The 22817-nt window shown below is 41.0% G+C and overlaps 1 protein-coding gene across 2 annotated transcripts in view; it reads right to left on the reverse strand.

Moving 5' to 3' along the window:
• The window catches only part of GIGYF2 (GRB10 interacting GYF protein 2), a gene marked incomplete at both ends in the record, with an annotated part of 106643 nt that extends 89020 nt beyond the window's left edge, over positions 1-17623 (reverse strand). The window contains 3 exons of one of the 2 annotated variants that reach the window (XM_080689774.1): positions 6246-6341; positions 7354-7483; positions 17571-17623. In XM_080689774.1, coding sequence (XP_080545900.1) covers positions 6246-6341; positions 7354-7483; positions 17571-17611 — 267 coding nt within the window. The remainder of the gene's footprint in view (positions 1-6245; positions 6342-7353; positions 7484-17570) is intronic. The other variant, XM_080689773.1, reaches the window with a different exon arrangement.
• Between the last annotated feature and the right edge of the window lie 5194 nt (positions 17624-22817).

The following is a 22817-nucleotide window of genomic DNA, read 5'->3' on the forward strand; positions in this document are numbered from 1 at the left end:
TTAAGAGGCTAAAACAGAAGGACCGCAGGTTTGAGGCTAGACTCGGCCACTTAAAAGGGACTATTTCAAATTAAAAAATAAAGAGAGCTGCAAGTGTAACCCAATGGTAGTGTAACACCCCTGGGTTCAATCTCTAGTCACACACACACACACACACACGCACGCACACACACACCCTCTTAAAATTATTTATAAAATAAAAATACTAGAAATCTGATGGAGCATTTTCCCAAGAGGGCTCTAAACTAATAAAATTTGAGCAGATCCTTAGTTGAACTGAATCCCTCTGAGCACTTGGAACCTAAAAGACGTTTACAAAAATGCAGGTATAGTACTGAACGGAAAAATGAACCCTGGGCCTGGCTGGAGCCAAGGGCCCTCTGAGTAGAGGAGCAAGCAGTGAGCTCACGAGATGCAGTCAACGGGAACCCTGCAATCCAACACGTGCTTTAGTTCTAAGTGGTTCCTGCTGCTTTTCTACTTTGATTTCAAGTCAATTGAAATAATATTCATACTTCCCTCACTTAAACTCTTCTGCTTTCATTATTGAGCTTCTTTTTTAATATATAGCTGATTTTCTCCTCATTGCTTGACTTCTTCACAATTCTAGTCACTACAAGTTTGCTCAAGTAAACTCTAGAAACATAATCAAAGTAAAATTTTCTTTTCGTCTTACAAATAACCATAAAATCAAGTACATCAAAACAAGACTTAAGATGTAACTGATAACTAAAATGAAAGAAGCACCTAAGGAAAACAAATATTTCAAACTATATTATATTTATTGTGTGTGTGGCACTGGGAATTGAACCCAGGGGAATTCTACCTCTGAGCTATATCCCCTGCCCTATTTTTTTTTTTTTCCCCTTTATTTTGAAACAGGGTCTCATTAAGTTGCAGAGGGCCTCACTAAGTAGCTGAGGCTGGCCGCCAGCCTGCAATCCTCCTGTCTTAGCCTCCCAAGTCCTGGGATTACAAGTATGTGCCACCATGCCCAGGTTCAAACTATGTTTTAATAATAAACTTACTTAAAAAGAAAATTGGTTGAAATATACACATAAACTTACCTTTTGGCAGACAGTAAGCAGTGAGAAACCTAATAATGTCTCTAGGCATTACTATAATTAAGCAAGACTATGAAATTTCCAAATGTGGGTTAATATATTATAGTACTGAAAAAAATAGGTCAGATCTAACTGCATTTTATATGCCAGGATCCCACGCAACTGAACACCTTACTAAAAACTACCACATGTATAAACCAAATGTACCGTAAGTGTAGAGAAACTCATGTATTTTCTTATACTATCAAATAGCACTGCTTAAAGCACAAACTGATAAAATCTCTTTGGAAGGAGATTTCTCAAAAACCATTTAAGTGCCCATACCATTTAACACAAAAATTCTACTTTTTACTGATGTGGAAAATAACATAAGTAGAAAAATTTTCAAATGTAATACTGTTTATAAAAGCAAAAAATGGTAGTCAGGAGACAGAGACAAGAGAATGGGTTTGAGAACAGCCCAGCAACTCTGGAGACACTGTTTCAAAGCAAAACTGTAGCTGCGCACTTGTAATCCCAGTATCTGGGAGACCAAGATAGGCGGACTGCAGGTTCATGGTCAGCCTCACAACTTGGCGATGCCCTCCACAACTTAGTAAGACACTGTTTCAAAAATAGGCTGGGGGTGTTGCTCAGAAGTAGAATGTCCCTGAGTTCTATCCCTAGTGCCACCACCGAAAAAAAAAAAAAAAAAAAAAAATCAAAAAGGCTAGAGGTGTATCTTGAGAACAACAACAACAAAAAAAACAAAAACAAAAAGACTAGAGGTGTAGTTTTTATTTACCAAAACAAATAAATAAACAAATCCAAAATACACCCACATGGTCTTCTGGGGCTACAGTGAAAAATTTCTAATCTTTGTATGAAGCCTCTGTGACCATAAAACGCAGACATTAACATGAACAATTCCATTATAAAAACAAAATTAAGATTGCGCCTCTAATCATTCTAGAACTAATTTTGGTGTGTAAGTGTAACGACACTCTTAATTTTATTCTTCTGCAAATCACTAACAGTTCCCAAGCAACACATATTGTTGCATAACCATTGATTTTTCCAAATGATTTCGGCAGCTACTTACTACATTCTTTGGTTTGTTTTTTTGTTTGTTTGTTTTGGTTTGGTTTGGTTTTTTTGGCAGTACTGAGGATGGAACCCAGGGTCATTCTAAGCTGCAGAGGGCCTCACTAAGTAGCTGAGGCTGTCTGCGAACCATGATCCTCCAGTCTCAGCCTCCCAAATGCTGGGATTACAAGCGTGTACCACCATGCCCGGCTTCTACAAAAATTTTTTGACTGTTCAGGTCTTGAAATTCCAAATGAGTCTTAAGATGGGATTGCTGGTATCTCCCAAGAACTCACTGGAAACTTTTGAGGGCCTTCACTGACTCTGTAGACTACTTTGGGAAGTACTGCCATCTGCACAATACAAGTCTTCCAATCTGTACCTCTCCCTTTTCTTTTCTTTTCCTTACTGGAACTAGAAATTGAACCCAGGGTCATGCTACCTCTGAGCTACATCCCCGTTTTATTTTATTTTGATATAGCGCTTCACTAGCTGCTGCCGTGGCCTCTAACCTGCCATCCTCCTACAAAGCCTTCCAAGTTCAAGAGTGCTACCCTTCAATTCCGTCAATGCTGTCATGCAGTTTACAGTGTGAGAATCTTACACCACCCTGGTTAAATGTATTCGTCGTTATTTTATTATTTTTATGCTATTATAAGTTTTTTTAATTTCCTTTGTGGATCATTCATTGTGAATACAAAAATACAACTGATTTTTGTGTAATCTTGAACTTACAAATGTGCTAACAGTTTTGGGGTGTGTCTTCTGTAGCAAAATGAAAGAAACTAGAAAATATCATGCTGAGATCAGTCAACCTCAGAAAGCCAGGGTCCTATGTTTTCTTTCATATGTAGAAGCCAGAACAAAAATAGGACGCCAAAGGGACTTCGTCAAATAAGGAGGGAAAGCAGTAGAATAGTGGAAGGGGTTGGGGGAGTGAGCTGGGAAGGGAAAACACGAGGACTGAGGAATGGGACAGTCCAGACAGGGTTATATCCATACAAGAAACGCTCACTACCAGTCTCACCATCGTGTACGGGAGGGAAGGGGGAGCGTGCATATGGAAGAAAATCAAAATGTGATGTAGGCATGCATGTTTGTATCATCCTGAATCTCACTATGATGTACACTTACACTGCACCTTTAAAAGAACAAAATAAAAAAAAAACCCAAAAGCTGGAAAGGCTGTATAGAAATGTCAACTCTGGCTAGGAGTGTGACTCAGCAGTACAGCACTTGCCCAGCATGCACAGGTCCTGGGTTCAAACCCCAGCACAGGCCAGGAACAGTGGTGCACACCTATAAGCCCAGAACCTGGAAGACTGACACAGGATACTGCAGGTTTGAGGCCACCCTCAGCAACTTTGCAGCTTGCCTAGCATGCACAAGGGGGAAAATACGAATGCTCACTGAGGCATAGTCTATAGCACCAGAAATGAAGCAGCCTCAATAGGCAATATGCGGAGAGGAAGGTACAGATGAATGGCCTAGAGCTACCATGCCGGCCCTGGTGAGTCTGACACCAATGCTGACAGGAGGAGGCTGAGGGTAGACGATGTTGCCTGAAAAGCTGACAGACAACTCTTTTATGGCATATGGACACTTAAATATGTGACAGAAACAGAAAGACATGAATGAGAAAAATAAAGCAATTTATGGTGACCTATGAGAAAAAAGGGTGCCTTCCAGGCAGTTTCAATTGTATAAGAAATCTTATTTCCTAAAACAAAAAGAGATATGCCATAATCTTCAGATTTACTGACATATCAAATGGTAAACATGCTGGTGTTTCTGAGAGTACTCTCTACAGTCATCTATTTAAAATGCATCATTATAAAAATGTTTCTAAGAAAAACTAAACCAAAATATAGTCGAGTACCAACTGGATACTTGGAAATAATTTTTCAGCAATCACTAGAGACAGAATCTTTTCTTTCCTACATTCTCTTTACAGCAATAAACACCTGTGTCAATGAAATTATCTGTGATGACCCTTGAAGACACTGGATTTCATAAATAAAGATGATTTTATGAAACATACTTTCAGCCGGGCGTGGCGGCGCAGGCTTGTAATCCCCGCGCTTGGGAGGCGGAGACAGGAGGAAAGCGCAGGTTCGAAGCCAGCCACGCTGGCTTAAGAGACCCTGTTTCCAAATAAAAATATATTTTAAAAAATTGGTCTAGGAGTGTAGCCCGGAGGTAGAAGGGTTTCCAGGAACCCCAGTACCACCAAAAAAAAAAAAAAAAAAAAAACTTTCTTGTGAAAGTATGGTGCTAAAAATCAAAGATTAGCTGGGTATGAAAGTTTACGCCTGTAATCCCAGCATTTGGGAGGCTGAGACAGGAGGATCCAGGTTCACAGCCAACCTCAGCTACTTAGTGAGGCCCTCTAAAACTTAGTGAGACCCTGTTTCCAAATAAAGAATAAAAATAGGGCTGGGGGTGTCACCCAGAGGTAGAATGCCCCTGGGTTCCATCCCCAGTACTGAAAAAAAAAAAAAAAAAAAATCAAAGATTAGTGTCACAGCTTTTTTTAGATCTTAGCACAAATCTAATAGAATTGTTCTTAATAGAATGGTATCCCCATGAAAACATGTAAGTGTGAGAAAACACCCAGAGTTATCACAAAGCATAACGATGAAACTGTTCTATAATTAGATAGGGTGTCAGTTGTTCATGTTGGTATATTCTAAAAGCCACCGAACTGTATGTGTTTAAAAAAGGAATTTATGAAATGTGAACTATGTCTTTTTAATAATGAAGCCAAGTGGTGGCGCACACCTGTAATTCCAGTACTTGGGAGGCTGAGAAAGGAGGATTGCAGGTTCGAGGACAACCTAGTAAGACTCTCATCAATCTAGTGAGACTCTGTTCCAAAATAAAAATAAAACTGGGCTGGAGGTGGAGCTGAGCGGTAGAATGCTTCTGGTTCAATCCCCAGACCACAAAGAATAAAATAAATTAAAAATAAAAAGTCATAGTGAACCAGGAATGGTGATATACATCTGTAACCTCAGTACTTGGGACGCTGAGAGAGGAGGATCGCCGGTTTGAGGACACCCTCAGCAAAGTAGACGCTCAGCAACCTAGGAAGACCCTAGAGACCCTACTTTTCAAAACAAAAAATAAAAACGGTGCTGGAGTATAACTCAGAAGTAGAATGCCCCTGGGTTCAATCCCTAGCAGCCCCCACCAAAGAAAATATATATACGATTCTTCATTTGAAGTGGCATTTCAACAACTCTGCCATTCCTCTCCACTGCAGTACAATCACCATGAGCTGCTGGAAGCCACCGTTTTATTTTCTGTAGAACACAGCACAGTACAAACAAGGACAACACAAAACTCTCTAGCCTGGAAGTTGTATTTTCCTCACAATATCACACACACACACGAAATAGGTGCCACGAGTGTGAGGTGCATTCTGAGCGGAAGAGCGGCATCTCCTCTGGTGCTAATGAACGCAGTGCGAGTCCAGGCTGGCAGGCACTTCTGAAGCACTACGCTGTTTTTCCTCATAATATCACACACATACAAAACAGGTGACACAAGAGTTTTAGGTGCATTCAGGCTAGCAATGACTTCTGAAACACTATGATCTGCCCTTTCCCCCTCAAGAAGTAATACTTCCTCTCAATTAAGACATATAATTCCCATTGTGCTTTAGGATCTAGAAGAAGTTCCTTATCTCTACATAATATTCAATAGCTTCATATACTAAAGCAAAACTAGGCAATTCAAAGGCATCTGCATGACAAGAAATAATAAGAAAAAAGACCTGTGAAAGTGGGCATGATCGTGTACCCTTGTAATCCCAGCACTTGTGAAGCTGAGACAGGAGGATCACAGGCCACAGGTTCACAGTCAGCCTCAGCTACTTAGTGAGGCCCTCCACAATTTAGACCCTATTTCAAAATGCAAGTAAAAAAATAGGGCTATGGGTGTATCCGTGAATGACCCTGGATTCAATCCCCAGTACTGGAAAAAAAAAAAAAAAAAAAAAAAGACCTGTGAAGCCTCAGGATCCACCTTAGGGCCTAAGCAGTAGCTTCCTAGTCTCATGTCTTAGCAGAAAAAAACTAGAGTTTGACTTGAGGCTCAGAGCTAGGCACAAACCTGTTCTTCTTCTGTAAAGGGTACCAGTGCCAGCGGCGGCAGGGGCTCCTCCTGTAGGATAGGCAGGAATTCTTTATCCAGAAGGTCTGAAGGTATCTGCACAACAAACACATGACACCGAGACATTAATGCTACTCCTCCAACTGCAAGAAGGTAAAACCAAGAAAAGTATTACCATCTATTAGAAATGATTATAAATACAGACAAAGCTTATGAGCCACAATTAACTTCTGTTAACTATGTGAGAGAGTCAAATATTAAAAACTAGGGCTAAGAATTTAGCTCAGGGAAAAGTGCTTGCCTAGCACACCCAAGACCCTGGGCCTGATCCCTAGCACTGTAAAATATCTATATTACAAACCCAGTCACCCTCACTCTCCTCCCATGAGACCACCACTTTTGGACGTGGCCTGAGCTCTGGTATTCCAGAGCACATGGTGGAGGAGTAAAAATCTCCACATTTAACTCAAAGCACATGGTAAGAGTTTCGTAAGTGGTTATATTTGTCCTTAGCAAGCATCATTAAAATCTGAGTCTCCATACATTAATAAATTAATATAAAACTATATTGAGAAAAATACAAAATATTCTTACTAGTGAGATAATAAAAGTCTATTTTACACTGTTTCAGTTTGAACATTTATAAGTGAAATGAATGTAGTGTTAACATTCTGAGATTTTTTTCCACTAACAATTTTACATTTAACTCAGAAAGAAAGGACAGAAGGTGCTACTCTTTCTTCCTTGTTCTCTGCTTCTAACTAGAAAGTAGAATTAGAGGGACGATAAAGAGAAGGCAGAAATTCTTCATTTCTCAGCCTTCATTAGGACAAAAACAACAGAGAAGAAAGGGAGGCTCAGAGGAAAGTAGGTAGAGAAGGCAAAAAGTGCTGCCCGCTCCTACACCACAGGTTTCCTCTAAGCGAGGGCGTGACACTTAGAAGAGCCGCTGCTGGTACTACAGGTTCAACGCAGAAAAAAGCCAAGTGGAGAAAACGCAGAGGTCAGCACGTGGACAGAACACACACTTTTCATATAGCAATACATTACTATGCGGAGAACAAAGTTTCATTCACAATTTTGAACTCTTTCCCTACTACTTTCTTACCTTGTTGTCTTTAAGGAAAAGTGCTAACATTTCTTCTCTGCCATAGCGATAATCTGCTAATTTATACTTCGGCAATGCTGGGGAAAGAGGAGGGGATGTGATACTCCCACCGCTGGACAGAGCTCGGAGCCTAGGATAGAAAAAGCAGAGAATATAAAACTAAGTGACAAATACTCTGGCAGAGTGGACTTTTTGCTTTATGTAAAATATACTGTAAGAAATTTTCATGTTAGTTCTTGGAAAAAACAGAAAGACAGCCTGTTATCTCAATGAACCAAAGATTTTTCCTTGAACACTACCTGCTATCATAGCACTTGAGGGAGAAGCTCACTGAGTGGTAAGTACACCGCCATGTGGCAATTCCCTACCTAAAAGGTATTATGGTATATCCTCAAGAAACCTGGGGCTGTGGAAGAGATACTAAACCAACTATTAAAAAGTGAGCCAGGCGTGGTGGCGCACGCTTGTAATCCCCGTGCTTGGGAGGCAGAGACAGGAGGATCGCACAGGTTCGAAGCCAGCCGCGCTGGCTTAGGAGACCCTGTTTCCAAAAATAAAATAGGTCTGGGAGTGTAGCCCGGAGATAGACGGGCTTCCAGGAACCCCAGTACCACCAAAAAAAAAAAAAGTGAGATACCACCATTGACTCATTAGATTTATAAAAATTAAGAAGTCTAACAATATCAAATATTGGTAAGAACATAAAACAATAGGAACTTCCAAGTAGAAAGTATGAAATTATAAACTGGAATGGCCACTTCAAAGAATGATCTGGTAATAGTTGATTATTTGATAGCTATTTGATAATAGCTAAAATATTTGATAAAAATATATGACTCAAAAGCAGTAAAGATGACTTGCTTAAAATGTTAGTGAGCAGCTTCTATACTGCTTCCAGACACACAAAATGTGATAAAAGCACAGAAAGTAACGTGGACAAAAACATCATTGAAGATAAGGTTATGGCTGCAAAGGGGAGTATGAAGAGTCTTAATTGTACCTGTAACACACTGCCTTTCGTGCTGGTAATGAGTACAAGGGCAGAATGTGTCATACACCTGTGATATTTCATTTCATTTTATTATTTTTTATTTATTTATTTATTTATTTATTTATTTTTTGGTGGTACTGGGGTTCCTGGAGACCCTTCTTCTACCTCCGGGCTACACTCCCAGACCTATTTTTATATTTTTTTATTTGGAAACAGGGTCTCTTAGGCCAGCGCACGCGGCTGGCTTTGAACCTGCGCGATCCTCCTGTCTCCACCTCCCAAGCGCAGGGATTACAAGCGTGTGCCACCACGCCCGGCCCTCTCATTCTACTTTTTTATAAATACTTTATTACAAAATTTTGAACATGTGTAAGAGTATCAAGAAACACATAAAAAAAAACTGTGCCAATCACTCAGGCTCCGGAGTCAGTAATTCATGAGCCAAACGCACCTTTTCCACCACCCTGTCTGGTCTCCTTTTCTAGTATTTTAAACAAACTTTTGACGTATCAATTTATCTTTAAAATTTTAGAATGTTAACACTAAAAGACAGGGACTGTTTTTAGAAGTCTGGTTTTGCCGGTTTTTCCCCAAGATGTAGTTTAAAATATTTCTCTGTCCTCAGTATTTCGTGTAAATTGACAACTAGGTGTAGAGACTGGATAAAATGTGATTCTTGTCCTTGGAAATATTTCCTTGCGGTGGTGTGTCACTCTGAAGTAGAGACCTGGGTTGTCTGAGTGATGCCAACAGCCGACGAGGACCAACGCTAGGACCCCTAAGTTCACTGCCGTTGCTGCAAAGTGGTCCTATTCTCTCTTAGTATTATTTAGTATTATCCTATTTTAGTATTATTCTTCATTTTCTGGAGTATTTCTGCAAAGAGAAATTTTTCTCTTATCTGGTAGAGTTACTCAATGGTATAGTTTATACAAGAAAGGAAGAAAAACAATTTTTTATTAGTTCTCAAAAAATGCCTTGGTTTGCTAGCATCTTCCAATGCTAACAAACTTTTTATTAATATATTTCAATTCTCTGCAATTACTCTTAATAATGTTCAAATTGTCTGACCAGTGGGAAGCTCTTCAGATTCGCTCCTGGACCCTTCTGACTGGACTCTAGTATTCTTTAACAACGTGTTTCCTGTCTGGTATGGCAGACTGTTCCAGGCTTATATTCTTTCTGGCCTAAGGAGCCCTGATTCCCTCTAACACACATAAAAACAACAATCTGGGTGCTAGGAGTGCTCACTGCTACTGGGTTGGTCTTTCTTTCCTTTCAAATTATTCTTGGGCTTAGAGGTTCTTTGGTCCATAATTCTGATTAAACAACCAGGTAAGAAAAGAACGTTCTCACTAAGGAGAGAGCCAACCACTGCTCTAGGGCCTTCCAGGAAAGGGCTATTTACTGTAAGAATAGAGGTTACATCCCCTCAAACCGCACCATGACAGATTTTTTAAAATATGAAGTTGAAGGGTTGAACATCTTACCCAGTCACAGACTGCAGAACAAATACATAAATTTAGGTTTTTATGACAAAAAGACCATCATTCCAACAATTAGGTCTCCAATTTGTATTTAAAATAATCTACCTCTTTTGTTAACCCTTAATCTTTAAAATATACATATATTTTGTTAGAATTGTTGTAAAATACCTTCTTTATACCACACCAATATGTTTCCCAATAGTTTTTACCACTGGAGGGCACATAAGCTAAGCATTCTTTCAAGTGAAAATCATTCCAGAACTGGCAAAGAGCCACTAAGTCACACCAGAGACACCCTCTCGTGGCCTGACTTGCCTAATTTTTCAAATGCTCCTCTCCCAGCAAGGTTTCAAATCCATTTACTGTCCGATCCCTCCCAATGATTCCAACGGCTTTCTGAGTCTATTCGAGGCCCCTGTTCATGACAAACACTGGTCAAAGCTGGAGGCCACTCCCTCCCTATGTCCTTTCCCCGCAGTTTCTAAGCGGAGCTAACAGTGACGCGCGTGCCGCAGCACCCCACTCCCACCTGGGTGCTGCTCTTCCCTCCTCTTCCCTCTGGAGTGCCTCTACTTCTTCACTTCTCAGTCACTCAAAACCTTCACTTCTCTCACCACACTATTCTGCAAAGTCCACCAATCACCTTAACGTTGTCCTCATGGCGCTCATCTCCATGGCCTACACTGAGATCTGTAACCCAGGAGGCTCAATCTTACCGCAGGCAGTAAGCACAGGCCCCAGCAGCAGACTCTAAAACCCCATGATCCTACAAATCTTCACTTAGGCGCTATTCAAAACCCAGTTTACAAAGGGCAATTTAGAACGCCAATACAGATGTGTTAAGATTGGGGATCAAAATGCACCTCTGTATAAGCTTGTGAGTCCTAAGTCCAGCTCTGACCTTTCTACAGAGGCAGGCTTTCGTAGAAACCGTATCAGGTGCTTGCTCGCTGGCTCAAGCACGCCAAGTTCTTCATCACCTCTGTCCCCGAGGGGCTGAACACCAGCCATCGCCTTGGCCACTCAACTGAGATTTTCCGTTACTCCTCTCACCTACCATCTCCAGCACTCTGCACACCTTACAAATCCTCACTCTCTCCACCCATCTCCTGATCCCATAACCTAATTTTTGCTCACACACTTTTATTTTTGTAGCAGCATGCTAAATGATATAGTTTTATTCCATCCTCCACATCACAATGTTTATGTCAAATGCAAGTATGAACAAAACTCTTTGCAGTTTTTCCATGGCACACAATGACCAAACAAAGCCTCACAAAAAAGTAACCCCCAAGCCCCTCTCTCCCACAGTCCACGTTTTGAAAGACAATCATCTTTCATCTTTCTTTTGTGTGTGTAATTCCTAGAGATTGAACACACGGGAGCCTTCTCTGGGCTATACCCCCAGTCCTATTTTATTTTTTTAAATTTTGAGACAGAATCTCACTAAGTTGCTGAGGCGGCCACGAGCCTGTGACCCTCCCGTCTCAGCCCCCCAAGCACTGTGATTACAAGTGTGTGCCACCACACCCTGCTTCTTTCCTCTTAAATCTGCCAATTTCTTGGCTCCTTGTCTTTAAACATGTCCTTTATGCTGTCAAAAATATTTTTCTTAGTTGGGTGTGGTAGCCCACAGCTATAATCTCAATATCTGTGAGGCTGAGACAAGAGAATAGAGCAGGTTCAAGGCCAGCCTTGTCACCAACTTAGAAAGACTCTCAGAAACCTAGTGAGACCCTGCTTCAAAATTAAAAATGAAGCCGGGCGTGGTGGCGCACACTGGTAATCCCCGCGCTTGGGAGGCTGAGGCAGGAGGATCGCACGGGTTCGAAGCCAGCCTCAGCTATTCAGTGAGGCTCTCAGCAACTTAGTAAGACCTTGTTTCTAATAAAATATAAAAATAGGTCTAGGAGCGTAGCCCAGAGGTAGAAAGCCCGAGTTCCATTCCCCAGCACCACAGAAAGAAAGAAAGAAAGAAAGAAAGAAAGAAAGAAAGAAAGAAAGAAAGAAAGAAATAGAGGGAGAAAGAAAGAAAATTAAAAATTAAAAAATAGAACTGGGGATGCAGTTCCAGGGTAGAATGCCCAGGGTTCAATCCCCAGTACCACCAAATTAAAAACAAAAAACACATTTCCTACACTTTTCCACCAATACAGGGAGAAAGATGCTAGAGCAAAGAAAGGTTACAAGTGGGAAGAACAGGAAGAAAGGCAGGTGACAGAATAAGCAACACAAAAAGATAGGGAGTTGGAAAGAGAAAGAAGAAAACTGAAAGCTAGACACTGACATGGACCACTGCAGGCACCAGATGCTTTCTGAACAAATCTGTACTCTCTTCTAAGGGTGTCCTTTAATGACATCTAATTTACTACCCAAGCAATGACCTATTAGCCTTCTGAAACTAAGAATATTAATACATTTCATCCTCCAGAACTTCTCCCATTTTTCCCAGAATTACACAAAGGTTTTTTGTTTGTTTGTTTTGTGCTATTGGGCATGGAAGCCAGGGGCTATCTGCCTCTATACCCCTAACTCTATTTATTTAGAAACAAGTCTCATCAGTCTTGATATATTGCTGAGGCTGTCCTCAATCCTGCAATCCTCCTGTCTCAGCCTCCCAAGTACTAGGATTACAGGCCAGTACACCCATCTCTCAAAAAAAAATTGATACTCAAAACAAGTATAATTGTGTTTAAAGAATACATTTGCAAAGAAAATATAATAAGAAATAAACTAAGACGCTAGCAAAGGTAATTTGAAGGGTGGGATTAAGGGTAACGTAGATGTTTTCTTTTTCTTTGTGTACTATGTGTACTATTATTTCCATAAGTATGTTTATTTTGTAGCCAAGAACAAATATTGAGATTATAGCTGTGGGCTACCACACCCAACTAAGAAAAATATTTTTGACAGCATAAAGGACATGTTTAAAGACAAGGAGCCAAGAAATTGGCAGATTTAAGAGAGGAAAGAAGCAGGGTGTGGTGGCACACACTTGTAATCACAGTGCTTGGGGGGCTGAGACGGGAGGGTCACAGGCTCGTGGCCATCAAAAGGAAAACTGGGAGTGGTGGTACACTCTTGTAATCCCAGCATTTGGGAGGCTGAGACAGGAGGATAGCGCAGGTTCAAAGCCAGCCTCAGCTACTTAGTGAGACCCTTTGGAACTCAGTGAGACCCTGTTTCCAAATGAGGAATAAAAATAGGGCTGGAGGTACAGCTTAGAGGTGGAATGCCCCTGGGTTCCATCCCAGTAATGAAAAAAAAAAAAAAAAAAAAAGGAGAGCCAAGTGTAGTAGCACACACTCATAATCCCAGTACTTGGAAGCCTGAGACACGAGGATCGCGGTTCATGAACAGCCTCATCTTAGTGAGGCCCTCCGCAATTTAGTGAGACCTTGTTTCAAAACAAAGAATGAAAAATAAAGCTGGAGATATAGCTCAGAGGCAGAATACCCCTGGGTTCCATCCTTAGTACTGCCAAAAAAAAAATAAATAAAAATAAGTTAGTACCAAATAATTTTTATTCAAGATAGTATTTTAAGCCAGGCATGACTGCATCCAGTACTTAGGAGGCTGAAACTACAGGTCACAGGTTTGAGGCCAGCCTCAGCAACTTAAGATTCTGTTTCAAAATAAACAATAAAGCTGGGTGTGGTTAGCACACACTTGTAATCCCAGTACTTGGGAAGCTGAGACGGAAGGATCACAGGTTCACGGGCACCCTCAGCTACTTCATGAGGTCCTCTGCAACTTAGAAGAATCTGTTTCAACATAAAAAATAAAGCCGGGCGTGGTGGCACACGCTTGTAATCCCAGCATTTGGGAGGCAGAGACAGGAGGATCACGGTTCGCAGACAGCCTCAGCTACTTAGTGAGGCCCTCTGCAACTCAGTGAGACCCTGTTTCAAAATAAAGAATTTAAAAAAAAATAGGGCTGGGGCTGTAGTTCAGAGGTAAAATGCTTCTGGGCTCCACCCTCAGTACCCCCCCCCCACACACACACACACACACAGTACTTCAAGCTAAGCGTGGTGGTGCACACCTGTAATCTAGTACTTGGTAGGCTGAGACAGGAGGATGGGAGGCTTGAGGAAGGCTTCAGCAAGGCTGCGAGATTCTCAGCAACCTAGCAAGGTCCTGTTTAAAAGAGAAGTGAAAAACACTGGGAGTGTAGCTCAGAGTAGAGTACTTCTGAGCACAGTCCCCAGGACGACCAGCATACACACATGCGCGCGCGTACACACACACAGCACTTTAAGTGTTTTGTCAAGGGTAAACACAAATGGGATGAGAAATAAGTTCATACAATCCTTCTGGTGGTTAACCTATCCATACATCATCTAAAACCTTAAAAATAAAACTTTTGATTTAAATAATTCCACTTCTAAGGAATTAATCCAAAGAAACTGATCAGCGGTATAAACAAAACCATTCATGGGAATGTATACATATGTTTACAATAGCAACACATTAAAAACACTGTAGTTTCCAACACTTCACTCATTCTTATAATAAACATTTATTGAGTGCCTAACTCTGGCAGGCACATAGTGGAGATACAGCAATGAACAGACTACACAGAAATCCAGACCAAGGACCTGCCCTCGATGGGGCTCACAGTCTAGTGGGGGTTAAAGTGCGTATAATCAGTGCACAAAGTATGTGGCATGATACATTTTAATATAGACCATGGATGACTTGGGGAGATAGGGAATAAGGCAGAAGGCAAGTTGTAGAGATGGTAAGGGAAGGCCTAGGGTAGTGCTCTCTGAAGAAAGTTTTTTTAAGTGACTACTGTCTTGAACCTAGACATGATTGACTTCGCCATTAAATCGATCACACCTTTTCAGGCTATTCTGGTGGTTCTGTAATATATTTCTTTATTGCAATTATTAAGACCTAATAATTTTGTAGTCTAAGCCTATAAAACCTGGTCCTTAATTTTCCATGTTCTACCATCTTCACAACTGCCCCCAAGTATGAATAAATCTCTTCATTTTATATAACTCTTATTAAACATTGTTTTACATTACTCATTACAAAATGGCTCAGTAAGGAGAATATCACTATATGTTTCTGTATGACTCAGAGTTACAATGATTCAATATAATCACTTAATCTTTGATTCTCAAGTACTCTGGGTTTCTCAAGTGCCTGTTTCATAATGAATATGTTACATGTAGAAAAATATGGTAGCAGTCTTCATACTGCAACTTTCTAGCTCAAAACACACGTGTGTGTGTGTGTGTGTGTGTGTGTGTGTGTGTGCGCGCGCGCGTGCGCTTTGCTGAGTATGAAACCCAATGGCACTCTACCTCCAAGCTAAAACCCCAGCTCTATTTTTTATTTTGAAACAGAGTCTCACTGAGTTGGAAAGGGCCTCACTAAGTAGCTGAGAGTGTCCATGAATGTGTGTGTGTGTGTGTGTGTGTGTGTGTGTGTGTGTGTGTGTGTGTGTGTGTTGCTGGGTATGAAACCCAATGGCACTCTACCTCCAAGCTAAAACCCCAGCCCTATTTTTTATTTTGAAACAGAGTCTCACTGAGTTGGAAAGGGCCTAAGTAGCTGAGACTGTCCATGAACCGCGATCCTCTTGTCTCGGCCTCCCAATTGCTGGGATTACAAGCATGCGCCACCACGCCCGGCTTGGCCAAAAGTAATTTTGATAGATGGTATGAACGAGGCAGTGACTACTCAGACCCCCATTCCTCCATTTATCAGCATCAGGTGCCTCAAGAGAGGCTCCCAGGCTCTACCACGTGCAGGTAACAGAGGTGCCAGGCAAAACTACTACACACTGAAACGGCTACTTGGGAATGTATCACATGTGACAGGGACCATAAAACTTTTCTGTAAAGAGCCAGAGGAAAAAATAGTTCTGCCGAAACCAGATGGCCTCTGATATAGCTACTCAACCCCGCCAGAGTAGCATAAAAGCAGTCAGATAATATGGAAACAAATGGGTGTGGCTGTCGTCCAATAAAACTTTATTTGCAGTCCCACAGGTCACAGTCTGCCAACTCATGATGTAGAGCAGCATGCTAAATGTGAATTAACTGTAAAATATCTTCAGTTTTTTTCTTCCTTTGTTTTGGCTAAATTGCTAGTATTTTTAACCTATTAACAGTAAAATGTTATTCTAAAATTTCCTTATATTATGTCATAATTTTAATGTTTTTACAAAAAAAGGACATAAAGGTATATAAATACAAAAGAGAATCACAAATTCTAGATAATGGCAGAAGAGCTGCACACAAAATAGTTTACAAAATGAACTATATGAATTTAAATCCATCTGGTAAAAAAGTTAAATCAAAGTATGAATAATGATATAGCTTTAAGAACGTTCACTACAAATATTCTTATAATAATTAAAACACTTAGAATAGCCTCTACATGTTACATCTGGAGGACTAGTTAAATAAATTATGGCACACCCATACAATGCAATTAATAGAAAATGTTGATTAAAAAAGATGTTTTGAGTTTAGTTATTACTTAAAAGGTTATAAAACTTAATGTACATTATCCCATTTTTGTGAAAATAAACGTATACATACAAATAAGATATACCACCTGGAAAAATATGCCAAGATATTTATAGTAGTTACCATGTATGGTTAAATTATGGCAATTATACCTTCTTCTCGTTTATTTACAATGTCTAATTTTTTTCTAGAAATATATACTGATTTGATAATAAAAAGTTCTTTTTAAAATATAAAGAACTAAAATAGGTACAGCTTTATGTTGACATTTTCAAAATAAACTCTCAAAGTATAGGAGTCACATCAGTTCTCAAAATTTCAAATAATGATTTCTCCTCAGTCTCCAAATGCTAGCTATGAAAGTTAAGAAAATCTAGAAATTCCATATTAAGAAACATGTATATATTAGACTAAGTTAATGAGTCCTCAAATAGGTAGCTTCTACAGGAAGGCTGCATCATTCATCACACCACCACCACCTGCACTTACGAGTGTCTAAGACAGTAACCCAATGCATCTCTTTACACACTGCCTCTGCCATTACCAAAGGGTTGTTCAGGTATGAATGGGAAAAGTAACTATCATTATTCACGCCACTGAAGAGAGGATCTTCAATCACCAACTTTTGGGGAAAAGGAAGAAGAGGGGGTAAAGTCACACTACAATGTGATGGATCTCAAAATTCCATGAGAATTCCATATGCGGGGTCCAAACACATCTGTAAGAGACTCAAAGGTCAATTAATTGTTATTATGCCAAATGCTAACTCAACCCCAGACAGGCTATTGCTAATAGCCTCTAGAATTCTGGACCACCTGCCTAGTCCATCAATAAAATTCAAATAATACATCCATAAAAACTATTTTTCAAATGAATCTATGAAGAGAAATCACAAAACATTACAGCAGAAAACATATAGACACGAAAAAGTTAAAATTTACTGATATAAAATTGTATATGCATCTAGAAAAGGGTCCAAACAAAACAAATAATTTGCTAGGTTGATAGAACTATGGGAACTTTTTAACTCCATTATCATTACATAACCAGACCTAGAAAAAAATGCAAAGTAAAAAATGCAGTTATTGGCTAAAGAATATACTACTAATCTACCCATGTTGCTTAGCTAGGTACATGAAGCAAAGTTTCAAAAACATGCACGTGTAAACATTCCACCCAGTACCTGTACAAGTACCTTCCTGCTTTATTAGTCATCTAATACCGAACAGGATGAGGCTGAAAACTCACCATTCAGGCCCAAAGTTCAGTGTCTGGGTCTCCGCTGCCATTCTTCTCCGTATTTTTACAAAGAGGTTTTATATATGGAAAACCTGTTAAGTAGAAAAATATATCCATATAATTAATCAGATTAAGTACAGAACTCCAGATCAAAAAGCTCAGTACAGTGTACTTTATGTTCCTCTCACCTGGAGTCACAAGAATGAGATTGTTTAATTCCAAGTTATAACAATATACAGCAGGCAAAGTGAAATGACTAAATCTATTCTTTCCCCCTAAATCACCACCTTATGGTTATGTGGAAAAGGAAGCATAGCAAATGAAACTGAGACAAGTAGAAGCCAACCATACAGAGCACTCGGGCCAATGAAGAATTCTAGCTTGGAGCAGATGTATTTACTGTGTTTACAGTTCATTTCTATCATTCCCCCGCAACCCTTGCAATGGCTTCCGCATCACCACGAGGGACAAGGATCCTTAACATAAGGACTCTCACCACTTAATCTCACAGCTTCTGCCACACCTCACTTTCTGTTAATAAACATTATAGGCCCCAGGGATGCTCTAAAAAATTATCTTGGATAATCAAGCCAAAATATTAAGCTAATGAGTTTTATAAGTGAGTGACATTTTAAGGACAATTATAAAGCCGGGCATGGTGGCGCATGCCTGCAATACCAGCACTTGGGAAGCTGAGAAAGGAGGATCACAGGTTCTAGGCCAGCCTCAGCAATTTAGTGAGGTCCTCAACAATTTAGAGATCCTCTTTCAAAATAAAAAATAAAATAAGTCTGAGGGGAGGAGGATGTAGCTCAGAGGTAGAACACTCCTGGGTTCAGTCCTCAGTACCAAAAAAACAAAACAAAAAGAGAAACAAGTAGCCGGGCGTGGTGGTGCACGCTAGTAATCCCCGTGCTTGGGAGGCGGAGACAGGAAAATCGCGCAGGTTTGAGGCCAGCCTCACTGGCTTGAGAGACCCTGTTTCCAAATAAAAATATCAAAAATAGGTGTCTGGGAGTGTAGCCCGGAGGTAGAAGGGATTCCAGGAACCCCAGTACCACAAGAAAAGAAAGAAAGAAAGAAAAGAAACAACTGTAAACTAGGCATAGTGACCTGAGCCTGTAATCCCAGCTGCAAGAGCCACTCTGAGCAACACAGGGAGATCCAGGAGGAGGGGACAGGGGCCTCTCTGGCATGCATACAATTTAAGGACATTAGAGCTTAGAAAATGTTATGCTGCAAAAACAGTAAATATACTATAAAATATCTTCAAATGATCAAATGATTAAGTAGAAGTTAATCTAAAACTCAAACACCAGCAAAACAGAAGTGTATGAACCTCCGTAACCAGCTATTTATTGACTGCCTTCTTTCTAGAATGTACTTCCAGCCCTATGCCAACCAAGTAGACCTGAACATCAGGGAGATTTCGAGCTCCTACTTTTGGCCCTGACCTCCTGACCCTGATCCCTGGCCAGACAGGGGTACACCCCAGACTCAAGCTGGGTAAACAGTGCCCTCCTCACCTTTAAGCAACTGATGATATATATATAAAACATACGCACACACAGGGTACATTTTTACTCCTCTGAAGTTAGAATGCATTCTACACAGATGGCATGTTACAACTGCCACTGGCGGGTGGCTGTTGTTTCAGATGTCTGCACACAGGCCTATTTTTAGTTCTAGCCACTGCCTAAAATATCTTCAAGATGATTACAGTATGATTCTACACTGAAACAAAATTTATTGTACATAACACAAAGGACAGCAGCAGCAATGACATAGTAGTGAGGTAAGGATTCATCACTGGAGGAATAATTCCAAGTGCTTTACAGGACCTATGAAAACAAAACACAAGCTAGTGACGCTCATTATGGTCTGCTACTCACACATGACACACACAGCCTCTACGGTATGCCAGTATACTTCACATGCAGCAGCCCAGAAGTTTTTAAAGGGCCAAACTTTTTGCCAGACAATGGTGTACACCTGTGTTCCCAGCTACTTGAAGGATGAAGAGGATCCCTTGAGACCAGGAGTTAGTGGCTTGTCTGGGTGACACAGAGAGATGCCAATCTCTTAAAATGAAATAAAAGGGTTAAAATTAAACCCATTACATTAAGATATTCCCAAGCACCAGATCACTGAATTTTAAGTTGGTCATTTAAAGGGAGCACTCCCTTAAGAAGTGCTGCATTTTTTTTGGGGGGGGGCGGGGCTGGGGCTGGAGCCCAGGGGCATTCGACCTCGGGCTACACCCCCTGCTCTATTTTTTATTCTTTATTTTGAAACCGGGTCTGAGTTGCAGAGGGCCTCACTAAGTAGCTGAGGCTGTCCGCGAACCGCCATCCTCCAGTCTCAGCCTCCCGAATGCTGGGATTACAAGCGTGTGCCACCACGCCCGGCAAGAACTGCTGCATTTCTGATTGGCCAGGCGGCACACACATGTAAGCCTGGGACTTGAGAGGCTGGGACAGGGAGAACCTGTGATCTTCCCGTTTCAGCTTCCCAAGGACTGGGATTCTAGGTGTGGGCCACCACCCCTGGGTGACTGCATAGTTTCCAACTAATGCATAAAATGGAAAGCCTCACAACTGATATATTCACTCAATTGAAAATTACAGTACATCTCAACTAAAATGACTTGGTATTAATATAGGATACAAGAAATAAGTAGGTAGAAAGAAGATAGGAAAACAAGGGGGGAAAAAGTAAAATATAACTTTTAACATAGAAGGTGGTGCTGACGTGCCTCAACCTTTACTCCCAAACCAGTTCTTTTTCCCAGGCCTGTCTTTCCCAAATTTCTGGGCAATCTAGAGATCCCAGAGTTAACTAAAAGGAACTATACTTGCCCTGTGCATTGTTAACAAGACATTTCTTGATGTCTTGAGATATCTTGAGAATACATAATTTAGGACACTCTCCAGTTTATCTGTTAATCAAATAATAAATAGCTCAATCAGCCTGAGGACCCCAAGAATGCCCAGACCTGGGCAAACTGCCTCGCGACTATGGGGCTGAGATCATCCTCCATTGGCCAACCAGATCCCACGCTCCAGAAACTGCCTGGGGACCACCAGACTGAGACCATCCTCAACCAACTCCTCCAGCCCACCCCTCACCAAAGTCCCCAATAAGAGCCCTGCGCCCCCCACAATGACCCTCCCTCAGAAAGCCCACATTCTCCCTTGAATGTGTATTTCCTGCTTAATTTTTATTTTAAGGACAGAACTCAGAAACATTCTACCTCCAAGGTATATTCCCCAACCCTTTTTAGTTATTTACTCCCCCCGTGGTATCGTGGAGTAAACGCAGGGGCATTCTACCTCTGAGCTACATCCTCAGCCCTATTTTATTTCTTGCTGGGTATTAAACACAGGGGTATTTTACCTCTGAACTATACCTCTACCCTTATTTTATTTTTTATTTTGAAACAGGGTCTCACTAAGTTGCTGTGGGCCTTGCTTAATTGCCGAGGCTGTCCTTGAACCTGTGTTTTTTCTATCTGAGCCTCCAAAGTGCTGAGATCACAGGCATGAGCCACCATGCCTGACTTGTACTGGAATTATAAGTCAGGTGTGTGCTATTTATTTATTTATTTATTTATTTATTTATTTATTGGAACTGGGGGCAGAACCCAGGGGCATTCTGCCTCCATGCTATACCCCAGTCTCATTTTTTTATTCTTTATTTTGAAACAGGGTCTCACTAAGTTGTAGAAGGCTTCACTAAGCAGCTGAGGCTGGCTGCAAACTTGCAATCATTCTGTCTGAGCCTCCCAAGCACTGGGATTACAAACATGTGCCACAACACCGGCCATGTGTGTGATTTTTTTTAATTTGTTTAAAGTTTATTTTATGTATTTATTTATTGTGGGTGTGGGGATGGAACCCAGGGGCATTTGACCTCCGAGCTACACCCCCTGCCGTATTTTTTATCCTTTATTTTGAAACCGGGTCTCACTGAATTGCAGAGGGCCTCACTAGCTGAGGCTGTCCACGAATGGCGATCCTCCTGTCTTGGCCTCCCAAATGCTGGGATTACAAGCGTGAGCTACCACGCCCGGCAATAAAAAAACATCCTGAAGGAATGCAGTTGTTTTTTATAACTACCATCTTCAACTCTACCTAGACAAATGGGTTTTTTTGTTTGTTTTTTTTTGTCTTTTGCAGGTCTGGGGATGGAACCCAGGGGCCTTTGACCTCAGAGCTATAGCCCCTGCCCTATTTTTTATTCTTTATTTTGAAACTGGGTCTCACTATGCTGCAGAGGGCCTAAGTAGCTGAGGCTATCTGCGAACCACGAACCACGATCATCCAGTCTCAACCTCCCAAATGCTGGGATTACAAGCACGCACCACCACGCCCGGCTAGAAAAATGTTTTAAATTGAAAACCTTTGAGGATTTTTTTTTTTTTTGGCGGGTCTGGGGGTGGAACCCAGGGGCATTTGACCTCTTAGCTACACCCCCTGCCCTATTTTTTTATTCTTTATTTTGAAACCGGGTCTCACTGAGTTGCAGAGGGCCTCACTAAGTAGCTGAAGCTGTCCCCGAACCGTGATCCTCCAGGTCTCAGCCTCCCGAACGCTGGGATTACAAGCGTGCGCCACCACGCCCAGCTTACCTTTGAGGATTTTTGACCACTGGAAAATGGCAGTATATTTATAAAGCAAGTTGGAGTTAGAAACAGACTGAATTTATGAAGCAAATGAGTATCATTTCAAATCAAATTGACGACTTGTGAAAATATTAAAATCACACTTGCTGATTTAATTTCTGATTTAATTTCCTCTAACTTACTACAAGGCCAGCACATATGGCCACACAGGATGTGGTAGTACAAAGCTCTTGGGGTGCCATTAACAAAAACGGAGTCCCTGCACTAGGCAGTGCAAACCTGCCCACAATGAGGGCAGCAGTCTTGTGTTCAGGCAGCCCTTGGAGAACAGTGAGCGGGGAAAGCGTCAGGCTGCTCTGTCAGCCTACCTGTAAGCCTCAGGCACTGCAAACACCCTGATGCACACATTAAAAGCTTAGAGGGTTTCTTAATGCCCAGAGCTGAGGACCCAACTACCATTTACAACACTATTTCTCTAGAAAATTATTTCCTAGTATAAATTTTTCTGAAGAACTCTTAAGAACCTAAGAATAATAACAATCCAAGTGATTTAGTTATCAAAAGACCAATATTACTCAGAATAGTGATCTGCTCATTCTTCTTTATGAATTAAAGCAGGAAATCTAAGAGGT

The sequence above is a fragment of the Muscardinus avellanarius genome (genome assembly GCF_963383645.1).
Source record: "Muscardinus avellanarius genome assembly, chromosome: 2".
Lineage (NCBI taxonomy): Eukaryota > Metazoa > Chordata > Mammalia > Rodentia > Gliridae > Muscardinus > Muscardinus avellanarius.